The 19552-nt window shown below is 41.1% G+C and overlaps 2 protein-coding genes across 3 annotated transcripts; one reads left to right on the top strand and one right to left on the bottom strand.

The window, feature by feature from the left end:
• Positions 1–35: 35 nt before the first annotated feature.
• gtf2e2 (general transcription factor IIE, polypeptide 2, beta) lies at positions 36–11396 on the bottom strand. 2 transcript variants are annotated; one of them, XM_041933548.1, is made up of 8 exons: positions 11212–11396; positions 10219–10379; positions 4166–4248; positions 3408–3515; positions 2735–2917; positions 2466–2559; positions 952–1067; positions 36–774 (listed from the first exon to the last, which is right to left on the bottom strand). In XM_041933548.1, the coding sequence occupies exons 2-8, from the start codon at positions 10376–10378 to the stop codon at positions 655–657; spliced, it is 864 nt and encodes a 287-aa protein (XP_041789482.1). In that variant the 5' UTR covers position 10379; positions 11212–11396; the 3' UTR covers positions 36–654. The 2 variants fall into 2 exon arrangements, with proteins under 2 accessions (XP_041789482.1, XP_041789480.1); XM_041933546.1 differs by having other exon boundaries at positions 10219–10383.
• smim18 (small integral membrane protein 18) lies at positions 7706–8029 on the top strand. Its single transcript, XM_041933549.1, has one exon. The coding sequence runs from the start codon at positions 7706–7708 to the stop codon at positions 8027–8029; it is 324 nt and encodes a 107-aa protein (XP_041789483.1).
• Positions 11397–19552: the final 8156 nt, after the last annotated feature.

The following is a 19552-nucleotide window of genomic DNA, read 5'->3' on the forward strand; positions in this document are numbered from 1 at the left end:
ACTGCAGTGCATGCAAATCAAGCAACGAGGCAGTATCCTGTAACAGTGTCCTTTATTAAAATAAGTTCAAAAAGTTTTTGTATTTTTAAACCACTATGCCATGGCGCTGTAAAGTCAAAGAATTTAAATAATTAGAAATTCCACGAGAAGTGATGTCGAAGATGTTTCATGCTGGATGAGAGACCTCAATGTGATGCACTGCACAACACAAGCCTGTCTTCAGCAATTTCTATTGAAAGGATGGAAGGATGCCCTTTCAAGTAGAACCTTCCACATACACATACATGCGCACCTCTTTGCAATACTCTAAATAAAATGAAGAAAAACATATTTACACACTTAAACCTCATTTACATTTTAACAGCAAGGCTGTAGCGCCATATGGTGTTCTTAATGGTCTTAGTGCTCTTTTCCTCCAATGTCCCTCAGTTACCACTGATCAATAAACTAGCAAGGATTCCTTGACGCAGTTCTGTTCACTCCATGAAATACAAGATCACTGAGAAGAGTACAAAGAAAGGAATAGAAGCTAATTTGCTTGCCGTGAAAAAGTCTTTGTATTGTAGTGTGGCCAGGGTCTCCATCTCCCGCCGTTTCTGATTTACAGATTCTGCATCACTCCTCTGAGGGCATGAAGCAGTGAGGGGAACGATTTCACTTCTTAACTGGCACACCATCTGAGTAGTCCTCCAGGACACCTGCCAAATGGTTGTTGTGGGTCTTGAAGTGTCTCTTCCTCTGCCCACCTTGCTTCTTCCTCTTTTGAACGGGTAACTGCAGGGAGCACGGAAACACAATTGGCGCCCAGTAAGATTAACAAAGTACGTGTCAGTAAGTATTTAGTGTTAAAATGTCAAAGCCTTTATTTTTACTGGATCAAATCAGGGCAAGTCATTTGGGATTTGAAGTTAGAATGAAAGTCAAGCAGATGGGAGAGCAGAGGACACTGACCACTTTCTTTGGTCCTGTTTCCTGCATGGAGGAGATGCCTTGCTTCTTCAGGTACTCCTCAATCTTCTCTTCATCCATGGAATCAACCGGAACGCTCCTCCACAGTTTCTGGAATTCTACAATAGAAAGACAAGTTTTTGAGCCAGAAATATGCTGATTCAAACATCTGAAATAACACAAAACAAACTAAGTGTAGGCCTGGATGAAACAGACAAAATAAATATCCAAGTATGTTTGGAGAATGAGTTTTATAGAGATATAAAATTATACCTGCTGAGACATAAACATACACATGTTAAAGGTGCAATAAACATGACAATTTTCACATTTTATCAAACCACTTTCAGATCTCATTTTGTGAAAGATGAACTTTAATACATCCTTAATATATCTTTTTATGACACGTTTTTATAACTTTATGATCATCATGATACCACTGTCAGCATCCAGGGGGAGGGTAAGTAACACTGCTCAAATTAAATCAACACTAGTGAAATCAGGAAAAAAAGGCAATATAAACCTGCTAATATTAATATGCTACAATGCAGGCTGAAGGGTTTTAGCTGAACCTCCTTCAAAGGGTAATGATCAGTCTCAGACATTATTATCAAGGACAGAGCATGTTAATAAACATGAATTAAAATATAAATATGATAGGAAAGACTGACCAACTTTCATCTGCAGTGCGATGCCAAGAATGATAAATGGGCCGCAAAGATGACAAATCAGCATTGAGAGATTGTTGCTCCTGTTAAATGTGAGTCAATGACACTGATGTGTGCAACGTTCAAGTCATACACTAGAGGATGGATGATAGAGATGGGATATATTCCCATGTTTACTACTTGCAAGCATTGATGTCACAGGACAGCTCAAGACGGTTGTACAATTGAGTGAGGATTAAAAATACTGTGCACTGACAATGTAACACTACCTCCATTAAATATGGGTTTAATCGTTTTGAGCGATGGACATTGGCTGGTTTCCCAGTCAGGAATACAGCTTGGCTGTTGACATGAACAATATTTACAAGTCGGAACTTCATAATTACGACAACTCTAGTATGACGTGAACGCAGCATGAGGGCTGATCGGCCGTGCACAGACTGTGGCCTGATGGAAATCAGACTGACCCTCTGAGCAGTTTTGTCGCGCCTGATAGGGTGGGAGAGGTTACACCTTTATCATTCTGACTGGTTTGTGAATGTTGGTAAGCTCACATCATTTGAGTAAAGCTAGTGTCAGATTTGTTTAAAAAAAGCTTGTTTTGAACTGACAAGCAGTTCAAACAGGAGTAAAAAAAAGTTATCTTTATCTTATTTTATAAGGTAAATCCTGACTATAATCTTTGTTGTTACAGGCTTAAGAGCCAAAGCTTGCCGTTCTGTATTTGTCTATGACGATTTAAACAATTAATTGACTATCAAAACCAACTGCAGCCACATCCTTTCAATGCAGAGAGACAGGAGGAGAGAGCCACATCACAGCTGGCTGACAAGGCTGATTTATGCTCACCTTCGTCTACGATAAACTGGCAGTGTTTGTCGTTGTAGAATAGGATCTTCTTCTTATCTGGTCTTGTCACGAAGATGATCTGATCCCCCAGAGCCTGTGAACACATGAGAGCTCATGCCTCTGCTAATATCGTTCAGCGTTCAGTCATCGTACAAAGGAGAGAGAGAAAAGTGGATGTATTTCCATTAATCAGCATCATGTAAAGTTTGCACGTTTATGTGCCGACACACATTAGCTTTATAGCATAAATCCTCTTTATCGCCTGTTACCTTGATGGCCTTGGCTGAGTTGGGCAGCCCCTCCTCCACGTCGTCCAGCAGCACTCCTCCCAGGCCCAGCTGGTCGTGTTTGTCCAGCAGCCTCAGTAAGGCTTTCTTATCCTTCAGGTTGTACTTGGGCTTGAAGCCATACGTCCCATCCCGGATGTCAATTTTCGGGTTGTTGACCAAGGCCTGAGAATGTCAGACAGTGAAGGAGCCGATGTCAGGTTATAAGATATAGTCTCTAGTTAAGAAGCTGACCATCTAGGATATGTGCATATGTATTTATACATTTTTTTATGTAAATATTATATGAATTAAAAAACAAAAACTTGCAAACTTTAGTACGTTTCATTCCTTTAGTTCCTTTTATCTCTCCGAAACGTGCACACTTATTTTCTTGAGCTCAGGTAGTTTTATACTATTAAGGAGAGTGTCTTGAACAAGATATTGAACGTTGTATGATGCATGTTATCAGCACCATCGCTCAGCTTCTACTCAGTGGCTTCCTTCTTTTGCAATGTACAGGATGCTGTGGTTGGGGCTCACATCGGCCTACAGATGACTTTGAAGGAAAGTAAGTATTGCTGGAGGATTTAGGTCAGTGAAATGCTGCAGGAGAAGGACTGGCATCCTGATGATAAATACTAAGTAGTATTACCCTTAAGAAACACAAACATACCTCAGTCATGAGCCACTGTTTCTGTTTCATGCTGATGTCAAGAAGTTTGGTCTCATCCAGAATCTCCTCCAGGGTTAAGAAGTGCGTATCACCATTCTGATGCCTTGTCTGAGAGTTGACGACAGAAAAGCACAAGATTTACATAAAGAACGTAGGTACAGAGTCAACAAAGTCTAAAAAAAAATCTGTTTATTTTGAAATTAAAGTAATTCTTGGTTTGACACCTCTGACAGGGTTTTATGTCTTCAGTGATTTTGTGCCTTACACCCAACTGTCAGGTTATTTTACACAGTTTAAATCTCTGTGTATTCAACAGATGGCACATAAAATGCACACATTAAAAGAAAATCTGTCAATCTGAGTGTGAGTTCTGCAGCGAGGGATGAGTCAGACAGCTTGTGTGACAGGGCCTGGCTGCCTCTCTGCAGAGCCGCAGCATGACAAACAAGCTGTTAACATACTAAAAAGAAAGACCGGGCACCAAATGTTACGCAGCGGACACAAGTGACTCAGCGGGCTGACACAACAGACAACAAGTGAAGCTTTTCAAGAGCTTTGATGGAGATGACGACAAGCTTAGAATTAAGTCGATGCTGTTGTGACAGCTCAACTCAACTTCAGTGCATGAGACTGAAACACACCTTTGTCTAAAACAGTGCTTATTTGCAGAGGCAAAAACTTGAAAGATGAATACAATCACCACCAAAATGCTGGAGAGAAGTCATTTTTATAAGAGAAAAATGTCTCCAGAGGCTCACCTTCATATAATTGACTATCTTTGCTAGGCAGCCAAACTTGTACCCAGAGCTTGCCTTGATGTTGAAGTTGCCATTACTCGACTCTGTGGAGAAAAAGAGAAAGAGCAGCTTATTTAAATGTCACAATATTGTAAAGGCTGACACCAGTGGACTATAAGGACAAATAGAAGCCAAAGGTTTTTGTTGATAAAACAGTTTAAAAATCAATAATAACTGTATCAAAACCATAATAAGTGAAAAAAAAAACAAATGACATGATTTCTATGAAATCAATAATCTTCATTTAGTCTGTTTTAAATTTTAATTGTATGCATTATTCTATCATATAGTCTTTCATATAGTCAACAAATCCTATGAAAACTAACAATGCCTTAGTTCATCTCTTTATACTTTTCTACCCCGTCTGTGGCACTTGACACAGCGGCAATTGTTCCTACTGCAGGTGGAATTCTTTACAAACAGATTGCAGATAAAATGCTTCATTTAAGAAATAAAAATAAAAAAGCATTGTAATTTCCTTAAATGGTATGGCACTGTAGTTTTATTGATGGAAGAAAGACAGAGTGTATGAGGGATGAATGAACATGTCACCCTGTGCTTTTAATCATTTTTGGACAACATTTGAGCTCAGAACTTGTTGGATCAATTTATTGCTAGTTTTGGTGTCTTGATGAGATTTGTTGACAATGTAACAAAAATATTCTTCAAATACAGCAGAAGACACTTGGAGAGTAATCTGTTAAGAATGAATAGAGGTCCAGCCTGGTCCTATTCTCTGTTGGAGTCAAATAATGCTGCTTTCTCCCTGCAGAGTGTCTGAGGTCTGGACTCAGTGCGCACCAATCAAAGCCGAAAACAGACGTGATTCATGAATGATTCATGGTGTGGGCGGGAGCTTCTGTTGCTGCGAGCTGCACTGTGGGCAGGACACTGGAATTGTGACAGGCCGGTTAACGAATGGTGCAGAGGCAGGGCTAACAGAAAAGAGCCAATAATGGAGGGGAGCCCGTGCCGTTCGGCGGAGACATGAAGAGCTGCAAGGAGTGGCGGAGGGAGTGAGAGAGTGCACAAGTGGCGGCTGAGAGTGCATGAGAGCTCCGAGGAGGAAAACAGGTCAGGGAGTGAACGCAGAGCAGGGAGAGAGGGGAAGACGGAGCGATAGGTGGAGCACCAAAAAAGGGGAGAGTGTATCTGTTGACTTGCATCTTCTAAAGACTGAGCCAGACACATAGGTGAGTCTGCAGATTTTTCAGAACAGCATCATCAGAATAATGTTTGCGTGTTAGACATGATCAACAGATCATATAAATCCACAGTCTGCAGTCTGTAGGCTGGTCTTGGTCTCACTGTGCAGCTATGACTGAATGGGTTTTTTTATGTGAGTAATCCAGCATCTACAGGGTAAATCATACATTTTTAAATGCAGCAGATCCATTTTGAAGCCAATTCCTTCTGCATTAGAGAAACAGAAAAGTGCACATCACGATATCTAGCCACTATGTATGTAGCGATTGTAAAAATGCAATTTATCTTATAATAATAATAATAATAACTAAGAGAAGATCTTTAGGTGGCAACTGTAATTTTTAGGCCAAGACTGAGCAAACACGCAATGGATTAAATAAACATGGATCTGTGTGTCTGCACTCTTGCAGCTTGAATACCAAGCATCAGAAACTCTGTGTTTGTTTTTCTACCTCTGTATATGGACTCATATACATCTTGTCTGTGTTTGCATGACTCGGTGCAAACTGCAGCTCTCAAGACAAATCAATGAGGAGACTGACAGCTGTGAGGAGCCAGGCGGGGGCATTAGGAGTGTATAAGTGTGTTTGGTGTGTGTGTGTGTGTGTGTGTGTGTTTGTTGAGAGGCAGCTGCTGTGGGGCCAGACAGCAATATCTGCTTCTAAAACACCTTTCATAGCCTGGCTAGGGTGGGGCTCATTTAGGGTGAGATAACAGATGCTGTTGGGAGCCAGTCTGTCCTTATGTGTGGGACTGCTCTGACAAAGGAAGAGGGGGGTGGGGAGGGGGGACAATATCAGGCAAGACAAATTGGTAAAGAGGTTGTTGTCATGGCAATGAGTTGAAGTAAAGTTGATGTTGTGAGCTAGGACTGGGATAAGAGGATGTTTAATTGGGAACAGTGAGTCAAGTTGAATCAGCTGAGAAGAAAGTACCACAAAACATTCACCACATTCTGTGCACACTGTAAACAGATGTGCTTCAGTCCATGCTGCCATAAACCAATTATCAGCTAACAGTAAACGTAGTTAACTGTGTGTGACCCGTTATTATTTTCCTGCCTTGCTTAATCCAACACAAATCACGGTGTGTTAATACTTCTTCAGAATGCAGGACAGGTGAAATTCGTATCTTGAACTATGCACAGTGGCTAAATGGACACATTGTTTAATTCCATGATGCAAGCAAGACTCTAGCTTGGACACTTATGTCCTTCTTCCTCAACTCCTATCTGTGGTTCACTCAATAATCTGGGTCAGCGTCCTTGTGATTGTGTATGTGATACAAAAATGTCTGTGACTGTGTGTGCATGCATGTGTATATGTGTGTCGAGAGCGTGTGTGTGTGTGTGTGTGGGCAGAGATACTGGCACGCTCTTCCCCTGAGGATTTAAAATGCTTTGCTTTGGCTGAAAATGTGAAGAGATAGATGAAGAGAGACAAATGGCCTGATACTGAGCTCATGTGCAGAACATGTTTTAACTTCATTAAGATAGATTGCAATTCCTTAAGTACATTTTGTCAGGCCTTATGGCTGATGAGTCTCAAGCCAAGCGTAGGTGCCACATTTCGCTGTGCAGCTATCCTTTTCTACCAGGCTTTTAACTCTATTTCTGTTCTGAGCAGATGGTCTCGGTAGGGTTTATGCTTTTTTTTTAAGCAATATAACCTTTTCTCTAAAAACACACTGTCTTCTTGTGTGACTAAATAATTATTTTGTGTACAAACTGACATTTTAGTTCATTCATTAATTTTACGACATGATACCCTCTGTGACTGATAATGATGCTGTTCTATCCTAATCTCATTACAGCAAATTACCTTAGAGAAGGCCTGATGGTTTTAGGAAAAGAAATGGCTTTCTCATTCTGTCGGTGGTCTCGAGTGAGACTATATCTTTGTCAAACAGTGCATTAGCTGTGCAAAAGTGACAATGTGAGTATCATCATCTGTAGACATTATTCTTTTTTTTCTTTTTTTTTATTCTGGCACGACAGAGCCCAGTTGATCAGATTTAAAATATTATAGCTCGTTCAAAAGTCAGAGAATCGTCAATATTATGCTCTAAAGACCAGTTCCTCTACTATTTTCATTTTTAAATCAATCTCTCACCATGGCAACAAGTATTTTACAACCATCACTCTGTAATTTTGGTCTCCCTTATGCTGTCAGCATCTCACAGTGAAACCCAGAACCACACATTGTTGCAGGCATTAACAATCTGCCCTGTGTGCAGTAACCACAAATCAACAATCTAACAATCCTTCTCTGTTTTTACTGCTTCAAACCAGAAACCATGGCCAACCAAACTACCACTATAAACCCAAGTCATCTCCCATGGCACCCAGAGGCAGTCCCTCTCTCCCACGTCTCCTTGCAGGTCCAGGAGGTCTACCCTTTTCATGATGGCTGGAATGTGGCCTGCTTCATCATCCTTCTGCTCTTCATCCTCACTGTTCTGTCTCTGGCTGCCTTGGCCGTGCTCTATGAGCTACTGGACTGTGGCTGCTGCGCCAAAGGGAAGACACATCAGCAGCTACAGGAGGAGGGGCCGGGAAGATGCAGCAAGCTCATGACCAGCATTTGCAAAGAGCCGGAATCCCACAATGAGGTGGTATAAGGGCGGCGAGGATGAAGATGAGAAAGAGTGGGAATCTGGGTTTCATTGCTGAACTGGTCAATAACACAGCACTGACCCTGATGCCCCAAGAAAAGAACTTCTAAAACTGCCCAATAGTGGTTCAATTGCGCAAAGTTAAGAGGATGCAGAGGGAAAAGACTAGATAAGATACAATGTTAAAAAAGGAAGGGGGCAGTTTGTCACCAATTTCGAGTGAGTTCAATCAGATTTTTATTTCAGTTAGGAGGGACTCTTCACACATTACACATTACATTCACTACCACTTAACACACTCAGGGGAGACCCTGAAAGCCATGTTCTACATCAAAAATACTACCAGAAGAAAGACAGAGCACATAAGTTGCCTGGTTACAGTACTAGAAATAGTACTAATGGTGTGGCTGGGAAATTAGTTCACATAAGAAAACACTAATCAGACCCAGTACCAGTATCAATATCATCTTGTTCGACGAAATCCGCCCTGTTAGTACTGCACGTACTTGTGACCTGCTGGATGCAAATGAGCTTCTATGAGACGTGGCAAAATGTTGTAAACAGACAGAAAATGCTGTCCAAAACTAAGAACTTGAATATCCTAGTTTCTCAACAGGACCTGAGAAACAACAAATAAATGATCAAGCTTAGTTGGACAGCATCGTTGCTTTGGATAAAGCCTGTGTTTCTCTGTTGTTTAGCAAATTGTATGCCAGTGTTTAGCCTTGCAACACTATCATCATGACAAGTGACATTTGATTGCTGCACAGTGATGTAATTGATCATGTCATATTGAGCACAATGTATGATTTCATATGCCTTACCACAAAATGCCAAATAAATTGTCACTAAATTATGTAGCAGAGGTTTTTTTCTCTCAAAATAACAGACAAATAAAGAACACTGGACAGGGAATATACAGAGCCTTCAAACTCTCAAAGTACAGTACTTAAAGACTATGATAATTTGCGCTGACACTGGGGTCTGCCTACGTTGCTGTACAGCCTCTCCAGTAGGCACAGATCAGGTCAAATATAGTTTATGTTGGCCACAAATGACCTTGTCATATGAGCTCACACCATTGTGGACTTCCACCAAACAAACACAGATTCCGTTTCTGTACTTGAGTGTGTGCATATGTGTTGAACATATTGGTGATCACACTGCAGCTTTCTAATTATCCCTTAAATACATACCTCAGGTCTTTAGCGACCTGGGACAATATTACACCCTGTCAAATTCAGTCATTTCATTCAATTAAACTCCTTGGCTTTCCTCAAACTATTAGGTTTTCACAATGGTCTGGTGTCAAAATGTACATCAAAAATGATGAAAAGTATTGGTTTTCTAATATTCTTTGCAATCAAGTTTAAGGGTTAGCACAGACCTGAGGTATGTAAGAGTGTTGCATTTTTTTGATTCATTGTATGCTGAATGCAACCAACTGACTGGTTGCATGATGGTTTTGTTGTCTCACAGTTATTACGAATAAATACAAGCACAATAATGATAACGTTTGTTTATCTTAGCTTACTGACATGATGGTGCAGCACCTGGATGTCAGATTTATGAAGAGGAGGATTTTCTTTGATACCAGAGGGTTTTGATGGTAATACTTGTAGGAGTGAAGATGTTTGTTGTTTACAGCAATGTGATTTTAATATGGCTTAATCTGCTTTATATACAGTAAGTGCCAGGTTGCTTAAGACTGGGGGTATGTAGAAATGTCTGAAAAAAAACACCCACATATTGAAGGGATACAATAATGACCAACTTTACATCATTAATGACAAATAATACAATTTTTGTCAGTGCCCTTACTGCCTGTATCATCTTATGGCCTTAGATATTGAATAGTCAAAGAAAATCATTCAAATTGCTTAAAATCCAATTCTGACATAGGCATTTAGTGTTTATGTAAACACAAAATTGCAAAACATCCAATCAAAAGAGTGGATTGTCTGTAACTTAACATTATTTTTAAACCTGTTCTCTGATCCTGAAATCATCATGAAAATGTCGATTGGTGCATCCCTTTTGATGCTTACAAATACAGTGATGATGGGCACTAGAATCATGTGTTAAAATGTATGTTAGTGGCAGTGGGGCTTCCATCCCTACGCAATCCACTTTCAACACCAAAAAGAGGCCATTCACTTCAACAGTCATTCATTTTTTAAAAAGTCTTCACTTACCAGCGCTGTGTTTGGACCCAGAGGAGCTCTCCTTGTCAACTTTGGGCTTCTTTTTCTTGTGTGATCCTGAGTCTGAGGCAGCCTGTCTCTTCTCGACAGCTGGAGTGGACAGAGCTCTTTTCTTGAACAGCTCCCTCTCCCTCAGCAGAGCCGGATCCATCCTGGCTGACAGGACACAGAATATATCAAACACAGTAACGATGAGAATGAGAATAAGCAACAACTGAATGAGATAAAATAAAAGATTTGGTCAGAGATGATCATGAGATTTGCACTCCGCCTCTGTGCATTTATGTTCTCTGCTGCCTCAAAGTTTTCTTCAACTGCAGTCTACACAGATGAATACACGTGGGAGCTTCATTATTTCTGCAGTCAGAGACCAACCAGTACTTTCGCAATACGATTTGAGACATATTTAGTTAAGAATATGCACCATCTGAGCACAACACTAAAATGACAATAGTCGGCATTTTGACGAATGGTTCCTATACAAGACATGACGGACAGCCACTGAACCTCGGGCCTTTGTGGGGCTCCGGGGCAGTTGCTTGCTCCCAATCCAGCCTTGGATGAAAACGGTATAGAACAATTTGTAATTGCTATCTCCCTTTGTACAATTCGGCCAGCAAACTGCAGCTGCAGCTACAGACAAACTAACCCCAGAGAGGAAAATGCCCCCAAAATGTAACAGCTAAATTTACGTTAGCATTAACATTAGCTAGTTCGTTTGCCAGCCGGGTTTGAAGTTAACTCTATATCCGGCATTGTTTTAAGTTAGCCTGACGTCGTTGCTTTATTGAGATAATGTAAACCCAACAAAATAGCAATTGCTAACGTTATCTACTTCGTGTAACGTTGCTAACTACTTTCAATATTTGTATTAATAACAAATCTTAACATAAGCAAACGTAACGACTGGCCTCAGTCTGACAGCTGGCTTCTTAGTTAGCGTTAGCTTGACGATTTGTTCTATGTTATCTTGGTGATCGTTACCTGACACTTTGTTCCTGTTCTCAGAGAAAGTGACGAGTTAGTCCAGGAGGACTAATTTCGGTCGATATCGCACAGTTATGCTTTCTTCAGCAAATCCCTGCTTTAACTTGCTCAAAGATGATAGAAGTTAACGTTAGCCGACTAACTTCACACACAAGGCATCTCTTTCTTTCCTCATGCTTCACTTCCGCTTTGTTCGATTTGTCGGATATCTACAGCTAATCCTTGAACAACGTCATCACGTATGAAAAGTCACTGTTCGATAGAAAACGACAACAAATGTTATGTGGGCGATGTTATGCTGGTTTAGTATGATGAAAGAAAAGCAACTATTGGAAGCAAATTCTTACATAACAGATAAGAGAGCATATATGGCAATAAGTATGTCATGGTAGTGGTAAGAAGCACTGATGAAACAGGATATTCTAAAAGAAGAGGCAGATTTTGAATTCATTCAGATTTTGCTCAGTATTTTTTATTTTATTTTTTAAAACAAAACACATATAAGTTACAATCTTAATTGCAATGTATTTCAAGAAAGCTGGATCTTTTTCTTTTCATATATTGTTGAGAGTAATCATACAGAATAGATTTTTCTCAGTAGTGGGTATGATTCTTCAATAACTGCACCTGTTGTTATCTCATGAATTTGGAAGGACCTCCAAACCCTGACATATGCTGTTTATCATCAGGGAGTTAATGGCACAAGGGCTCCGCGTAGTGGTTCGTTTATGCTACTGCCTCTCAAAGCACATTTCTGTCGTTCTTCTCCCTTCCTGCAAGTCAATGCAAATGGCTGAGTGAATATTTCAGGCAAGGTTTAGTATCACAGAAAATCATCTGTGGCCTCCAAGGACAATGGAGTTCAACCCAATTTTACTTAAAAAAAATGGCAAACAGTGGTGATTTTAAGGGTAAGTCTGTAGAAACTCTCTATTCTGACTCAAGTTGAAAACAAACGGTACCTCCAACTCAACATGAATGGCATTTTCAGTGCAGGGTGACGAGAGAGGAAAATACATGACAGACGTATTATCAGAAACAAGGCAACAAACAAAGAAAGGAACATCTGGGAGAAAAAGAGACTATGCTGATGTATATGACTACGTCACATGACGTTTTCTCAGATGTCTGCCACCAGTGCACTGCTTTCATGCTGCCTGGTCAGTAATCAGGTGCCAAACAGGTCCAAGTTTCAAGTTTATGTTCAAGTGTCTTTTTTATTTGTTGTTTCAACCGTTACAAATGCAGTTAAAACAAAATAATGTCAAAAGTGCAAAACTGACAAAACATCAAACATTAAAACCTGAGAGCAGTAAAACACCTGCATTTGTTCGGATGAAGGACAAACGTGACATCTGCAGTTCAATTGTGTGGAAAGTTGCAGATTGCAGTGATGAAAACGGTGCCACCCACTGTGTTAGATCGGATGCTACGCCTTTGTAGTTTTCTAGGGATTAATGTATGGAAGCAAACCCCGCAGGAGTTTAAATGTTAGGCCCTCGCAGCACTTTTAAGCCCATCTGTGTCCTCTGGCATCCTTTCAAAGAAAAATTCCACTCCCTACAGGAACTGAATGTTATTATGTGCCTATAGTGCAACTTTGGCCATGGCTGAGGCTATAATCTATTCATCATATTGATTAATGAATATGATTTAGCCTTACTTGTCGCTACTCACTGCATTCAGAGATGTTCTATGCGGCAGGCTGGAGCTGGCGAAAGTTTAAAAAGGCCATAATGTCCGCGCCATAGAGACGGTTGTTATGAAACTCAGTGCATTAGTTCATCCAGCTGAAGCTGGCCCTTGCTGACTGACACCACCACTGGGTACATTCAGGTGAGAGAAAAGGTGAGATAAGGCCGCGGTATAACCAAGTCACTAAAAGCAAATAGAGAGCTAAGCATTCAGGAGCAGCAGAGCGTGGCATATAAACTACAGAGCAGAGCTGGACCATGGCGTTCGGCTCAAACTGTAAGAGGGGAACAGAGGGCATTTTTCCCAAATTAGTTCTCAATTCCTGCACATGCATAAGCTTTCACGCATGGATTAATTGGCACGGGATTTAACATAAAAGATGTCCCCTCAGTTTATTCAAGAATTAAGCAGCAACTTGTTCCCGAAAGCCCCTTAAATACCAACAGACTGCAAGAGTGTTGTCTTTGTGAGTTCAATTGCTTTGTGAGGCAAGGCGAGGTGCATAGAACCTTTTGTTCCGTCGTGTTTCTGAGTCAGTGGTCTGTCATGTTTGGTACGCTGCCACATCGAAGACCCTGACAACTTTAACATTAAAAAAACCCACTAAGCTAATCTGCTTCATCTGTGTGGGCATGTGTGACCAGATTTGATTGACAGTGACCAAATAACACACACGATTCAACCCAATCATATTCTGATTCATGTGTTATTCAATCCTTGTTGATACACGGAGGTTCTTGACATTTCCAAAGGCCTATTTCAAACCAGCGAGGGAAAACGAGAAATACAGAAATCTCTCACAACTTTAGCAGAAAATAGCGTGTTCACGAAGGACCTCGTCGCTTACAGCACAAAGACGGTTGAGTAAATGATTTTCCAGGCCTTTAAAGAACTCTGAAGGGCACTTTTACAAGTATGTTCAATGGAGTCATTGTGGAAATAATATGACTCACGGATCTTAGTGGTTGTTCAGCGATCTGCAGGGCAACCCGAACACACGGCCCTGCCTAAGAATGGTGTGGGATTTAGAAATGGGTAAAATAACCGTAAATCACATCAAAAAATGGTGCAAACTAACAGTTTCGTAGGTTTGTAGAGATGCATCCATTCATACATGAGACACAGGCAGCGTACTGAACTCGTTTTTACAACCCACAGTGCGAGAAAATGCCCCAAAGTGAAACTGAGTTTGCTTTTCTTTGTCCAAACTGTGTGCTGTCTGTTTATCCTTCATGCATTTGTTATTAGGACATTCGCCTGTAAAGTAAGCAGGGTGCAACGGCTGTCTGATTACTTTGTCGGATTTAGTTTTTGATGCATATTCTCTCTCTGAAAGCCCTGCCAGTTTTTTTTATACACTGCACAACACACTGTAGCATAAAAAGTGCATTTCTAGCTATTCCACAGGGATATGAAAATTTGAATAGGAGTGTGCGTGTGCATATTTTGTGTACATTAGTTGGACATTTCTGGTTTAAACTCAAAAGCCTGAAATGTCGATGTTAAAAGAAAAATCTGTATGACCTCTGGTCTCTCTCTCTCTCTCTCTGAGTGGACACAAGGCCTCGGTTGGGCTTGTTACGCCAGCAAATATCGCAGAAAACTTTTTACGTGCAGGTACAGAACATAAAAGCCGGCATCTGTTCATCGAACTTTCAGAAGCTCATGTGGATCATGGAGCAAATTAGCATCTCTAAAACTCATAATTAATGATTCAGCAGGCCAGTCAAAGTGGTGAGCCCACATGAATGATTAAATATGTGCTAACCTAATTTTGGGCCTAATCCATAATGAATGAATTACACTGTTTAGACATAGCAGAGAGAGAATGGAAAAGAGAGGGAGAAGATAGACATCAGAGAACAGCGAGACTTATGAAGCGACAAACATAAATTATTCTACTTCGGATGGCTCGGCCTCGCCATCACTTCAGCTGCAGTCACATTCACGCCACAACATGCTGGGTAAGTCCAAGGTTTAAGCGTGACCTATTAGACTGATGCTATGGAGTCAGCTGAGCTGGAGTCTAAATTGCAGTCATTTTAGGAGTCACCATGTTCTCTTTATCATTCTGTAGAGGTTTACTGCTTTGTTGTTTTTCACTGCTAAAACTGTACGAGATGGTCATTTATGAGCGAGGCTCTGTGCGTGTACAAGACGGGGATGAGAGGGAGTTCGTGTCGATGTGCCACAGTAAGCGAGAGTAAGAGAGAGGGAGAGTCAGCACTGTAATCTAGAGGTGAGGAGTAATATCAAAGAGAAGAGACGAGTGAAATCCTGGAGCTGCAGCCAACCAGCACAAATCCCTGTGGAGGAGAAAATCTCAAAGTGACAGCTTTCAATTACAACAGTACGAGGAAGTGTGTGTGTGTGTGTGTGTGTGTGTGTGTGTGTGTGTGTGTGTGTGTGTGAGCACTACCTGTCAGCACTTCTGGGCTTCACTGACAGTTCGATGTCACAGCTTCTGAATTGAAATTACCTCATGCACACACAAGCTGACGGACCCACACACGCGCACACACACACACACACTGTTTCTGTTGCCTCTCTGTCTCTTTCTCACATTTGTCTGTACTGTATTCTCAGGTGTTGAACTGCTGTTGGACCTAAAACTAAAGGAAGAGGAGGCAGATACTGCACACTGGAACTCAGTGTGCTGCTGTACATCGTGTGTACGTGTATGCGATCTGTGCCCATGAGTGTTGGAGAGCATGTCATCGATATAGACTTTGTTTTTGAGCCTTTACTTCAGGGAGGCAAAGTCTGCGAATGAACAAAATATAAGCAAGGATTATCACATATATTTTTTTTATTTTTGTTTGTTTATTTAGGGACAAGAAAAATAAATTAAACAGATGTACACAGGGAATCTAGATGAAGCTGATTTGCAGCAGCCCCTGTCCCTGGTTAGGCCTCTATTCATCTTAAGATACACAATATGAACTAAGTATACACGTGAACATTACACCCATATTTGATTGCTGAACATATCTTCCTAAATGGATATTTATCTTGTGTCGTAATAGTCTTCACTCTTCCGGAAAAGGCTTCCCACAACGATCTGGAACCTGGCTGCAGGGATTTGCTCCCATTCAGCGACCGACAAGGGTATTAGTGAAGTCAGGCAATGATGGTGGGCGATAAGGCCTCGCTGGCAGTTGGCCTTCCACTTCATCTCAAAGGTGCTGAATGGGGTTGGGGTCAGGGCTCTGTGCAGACCAGCCAAGTTCCTCATGTCCCAACTCGGAAAAATAATTTCATTTAAGGACCCAGCTATGTTAAACCAGGAAGGAGTCTTCCCCAAACTGTTGCTACAAAACTGGAAGCAATAAGATTTCCCTTCACTGGACCTGAAACTCAAGCTGCACCAGACCGAAAGCACACAAAGCTGTGTGTCCACATACTTTTGGCCACACTGTGTTCACTCCAATGTTCAGCTCAGCTTCATTTTAGGTAGATGTGATGTGCTTATCAATAATTCTAGGTGATCTGTATTTAATATGGGTACTGAAGTAGATTCAATGTACTCTGTATTCAGTTTGTGAATAAATGATTAGAATTTCTGATAATGCACAACATTAATTGATAATTATTAGCAGCCCATTGAACAGTAGCACCTTGTGGTAGCTAAAAAGTGTCGTCTTTCAGTAACAAGCTCATTGTGCGAGGATGGGCTCTGACATCAAACCCAGCAGCCGCAGTAACCACACGGTGGCAGTAGAACAGCACTGTGCTCTGCTGCAGCCTGGTGAGTGACTCATCGAACCAGAGGAGCTGCAGCCTCTCAGACAGACAGAGAAGATAAAAAACAGCCAAACCTGCTGTATTGACCCCAGTCTCAGAGCTGCAGCTCATCTGCTAACCTTTCCGAATGAAAAGCTCACCGTGGCTGCGGAGGCATCCAGATTTCTTAGTTAAGTATAAATAGAGCCGATCATGGAACAAAGCAGGTTTAATGGAGGGGACGTGGAGGTCTGACATGCTGTCACGCTCTAAACCAGGCCAGCAGTCTGCGGCTTTGTTCAGACACTTATTTTTTCACCGTGCCCTCTCTTCAAACCTCGCATCAAAGAAATCAATGATCTGATTTTGACCGACTGGCGAGAAGAGCTCTGGTCAAGCCTGGCAATCCTCGACTAAATCTGACCATTTAGAAGGAGGAAGAGACGCCTCTTAAGGATTTTGAACAAGCTCGCTCGCTGTGAGGTGGCTGGTGAGGCATCGTTATGTAAGACAGCACAGACACTCAAGGATGGGGCAGAGTTTTGTTGCCGAGGCAGTTTTTCAACTATTCTGTACTTTGTAGCAGAAATGATTTCCCAGAATGAGTCTTATTGCTTTGTGAATGTGAGACGAACAGTATTAATGCATTATTCTGGTGTTTATGTAACTGGAGAAGGGGGATTTTAATGAATCCACAGCAGAGGTTAAAGGCTCTCCATCCCTTTACCATAGATTTCCTCTAAAACACACATGTCTGTATTACTGTAAGTGCGAGGACCTTCAATGACAGCATTCATGCCGTTTTAACTTAAACAAACGATAACCCCTAACCGATCCATGCGCGCGCTGCGAACACGTGTGGTTGTGTGGGTGAACGCTATAGGACAGCCAGGTGAAACGAGTGTGTTCTGTCCAAACCCTGCAGGAGCAAGCTAATCCTGGTTCCTGATGTTAATCTGAGTATTGAGCTTCTGTATGGGGAGGGGGGGCATGCTGACACCTGATGGTGTGGAGGTCAAAGCTGTGTGTACGTGTGTGTGTGCGTGCGTGCGAGTGATGTTCCTCTTGCCCTTTCCAAATGTCACAGAAGGGCCAACTCCTGAGGAGCGGGCCCGTAATGTGGGCCCACACATTTTGTGTGTGTGTGTGTGTTTGCATGTATCATGATAATCTTCACTATTAAGCCCTTCAAAAGCATCAATTCTACTGAAGTGTGTGTGTGTGTGTGTGCGTGTGTGTGCGTGCGTGTGTGTGCGTGTGTGTGTACGAACAAGAGAATGTGTGCATATGTTTGTGTCCAGTCTGTTCGCGTGTAGCTCACCCTTCTGCGTCCCATTCTCTATTCTCTTATTGCATCTTTAATAATCGTCGTCCACAGTACTTTGCAGTTCACAAATTCTTCAAAACAACATCTACTTACCACAGAATTTCAAGGATTTTCATGTAGGGCTGTGTGCAGCAGTGGAAGACGAATTCAGATCCTTTACTTAAGTAAAAGTACTAATACCACGCTGTGAAAATACTCCACTACAAGCGAAGGTCCTGCATTCAAAACCTTACTTATGTAAAAGTGTTAATACTGTCAGAAAAATATACATAAAGCATCAAAAGTAAAAGTATTCATGACAAAAATTGGTCCCTGTCAGTGTTTTATTATCATATATGATGTTTCTGGATTAATGTTACACCTGCATTAATGTGTAGGTTGTATTTTACTGCTGTACTTATTTAAGGCTGAGCAAACTTTATCTACTTTAGGTACTGCTGGGTATTGTAATCTACAGCACTGCATCATATTTTATCAGATCATGTTTGTAGCCTCGCTGCTCTGTGAGAACCAAGTATCTCTAAAAAGCCAACTTTTCATGAGTTTTCAGCTTTGTGAAAGCTAATCCAAGTGACTTTTTAAATAGTTTATCGTTAGAGGTTAGAGAATTTCCTCAACCCATACAGGAACACTTACTCCTTTACTTTATCTGAAAAATTCAAAATGGCCAAGTTTGGAGATACATGGATTGCACTGGGCAGGAAGAGTATGAAATTAGTGATGAAAAGTAACTTGTAACTACAGCTGTCTGACAGATGCAGTGGAGTGCAAAGGACAATATTTCCCTCTGAGATGCAGTGGAGCAGGGGAATATAGTTGCATAAAATGGCATTTATACTTAAGTAGAGTAGTTGAGTAACTCTCAGCACAAACAAACGTGAAAGAGTTGAACGCGACACAGAACGCACGAGGACCTCAAAGAGGGGCTTCTTCTGTCACATGGATGTGGTTCAGGGGTGAAAAGTCTGTGCAGTCTTATGCTGCAGAGCTGTTGCCACAACCGGCTGAAACACCACAAACCCGTTTCACCACCTATGTAAGAAACACATCAGACCATGTTCACATTTTAGGCCTGTGTTTATCTTATTTGTTGAGTTGAAAAGTACTTTATGTTTATGTTTTTATATTTTATACATTAATATGCTATTTTAGATTTTGTTACACACTTTCAATTAAAATTTGAGAAAGGTTCTAAATAACAGGAGAAATGTAATCAAACATGAGGAAGTAAGTAAACGAGTAAGTAAGTAAAGCCTATAAATTAATTACCAATTATTGATTGAATTTACAGACTGTGCTGTATCGTGATACGTATCGATATCGGGATTTGAGATTTTGGTCATATCGCACATTCCTATCACCTCTCGATTCAAGTGTCACGTGAATAGAAGCCCACTTCTTACACTAACTAGATTTGTGGGGCAGAAGTGACCCTGCTACAAAAGAATTAGCTCACATATTTATGTAATCATTGTGAAATTTAACAGGAACAATCCTCGAGCCTGGCTTCGCCTCACGAATCCCCATTTATGTTTTCAGTCAAATTTATTCCTTACCCATGTGACTAATGTGGGTGAAAACAAAAACGAGAGC

This window comes from Chelmon rostratus, chromosome 3 (genome assembly GCF_017976325.1).
Source record: "Chelmon rostratus isolate fCheRos1 chromosome 3, fCheRos1.pri, whole genome shotgun sequence".
NCBI classification, from domain to species: domain Eukaryota; kingdom Metazoa; phylum Chordata; class Actinopteri; order Chaetodontiformes; family Chaetodontidae; genus Chelmon; species Chelmon rostratus.

Bases quoted from the DNA above. Each gene is read 5' to 3' on its own strand.
- smim18 (XM_041933549.1), top strand. From the start codon at position 7,706: ATGGCCAACCAAACTACCACTATAAACCCAAGTCATCTCCCATGGCAC.
- gtf2e2 (XM_041933548.1), bottom strand. From the start codon at position 10,378: ATGGATCCGGCTCTGCTGAGGGAGAGGGAGCTGTTCAAGAAAAGAGCT. The intron at 4,249-10,218 runs GTAAGTGAAGAC...TTTTCTCCACAG, and splicing joins TGGGTCCAAACACAGCGCTG to AGTCGAGTAATGGCAACTTC. The intron at 2,560-2,734 runs GTAACAGGCGAT...ATGTGTTCACAG, and splicing joins ACTCAGCCAAGGCCATCAAG to GCTCTGGGGGATCAGATCAT.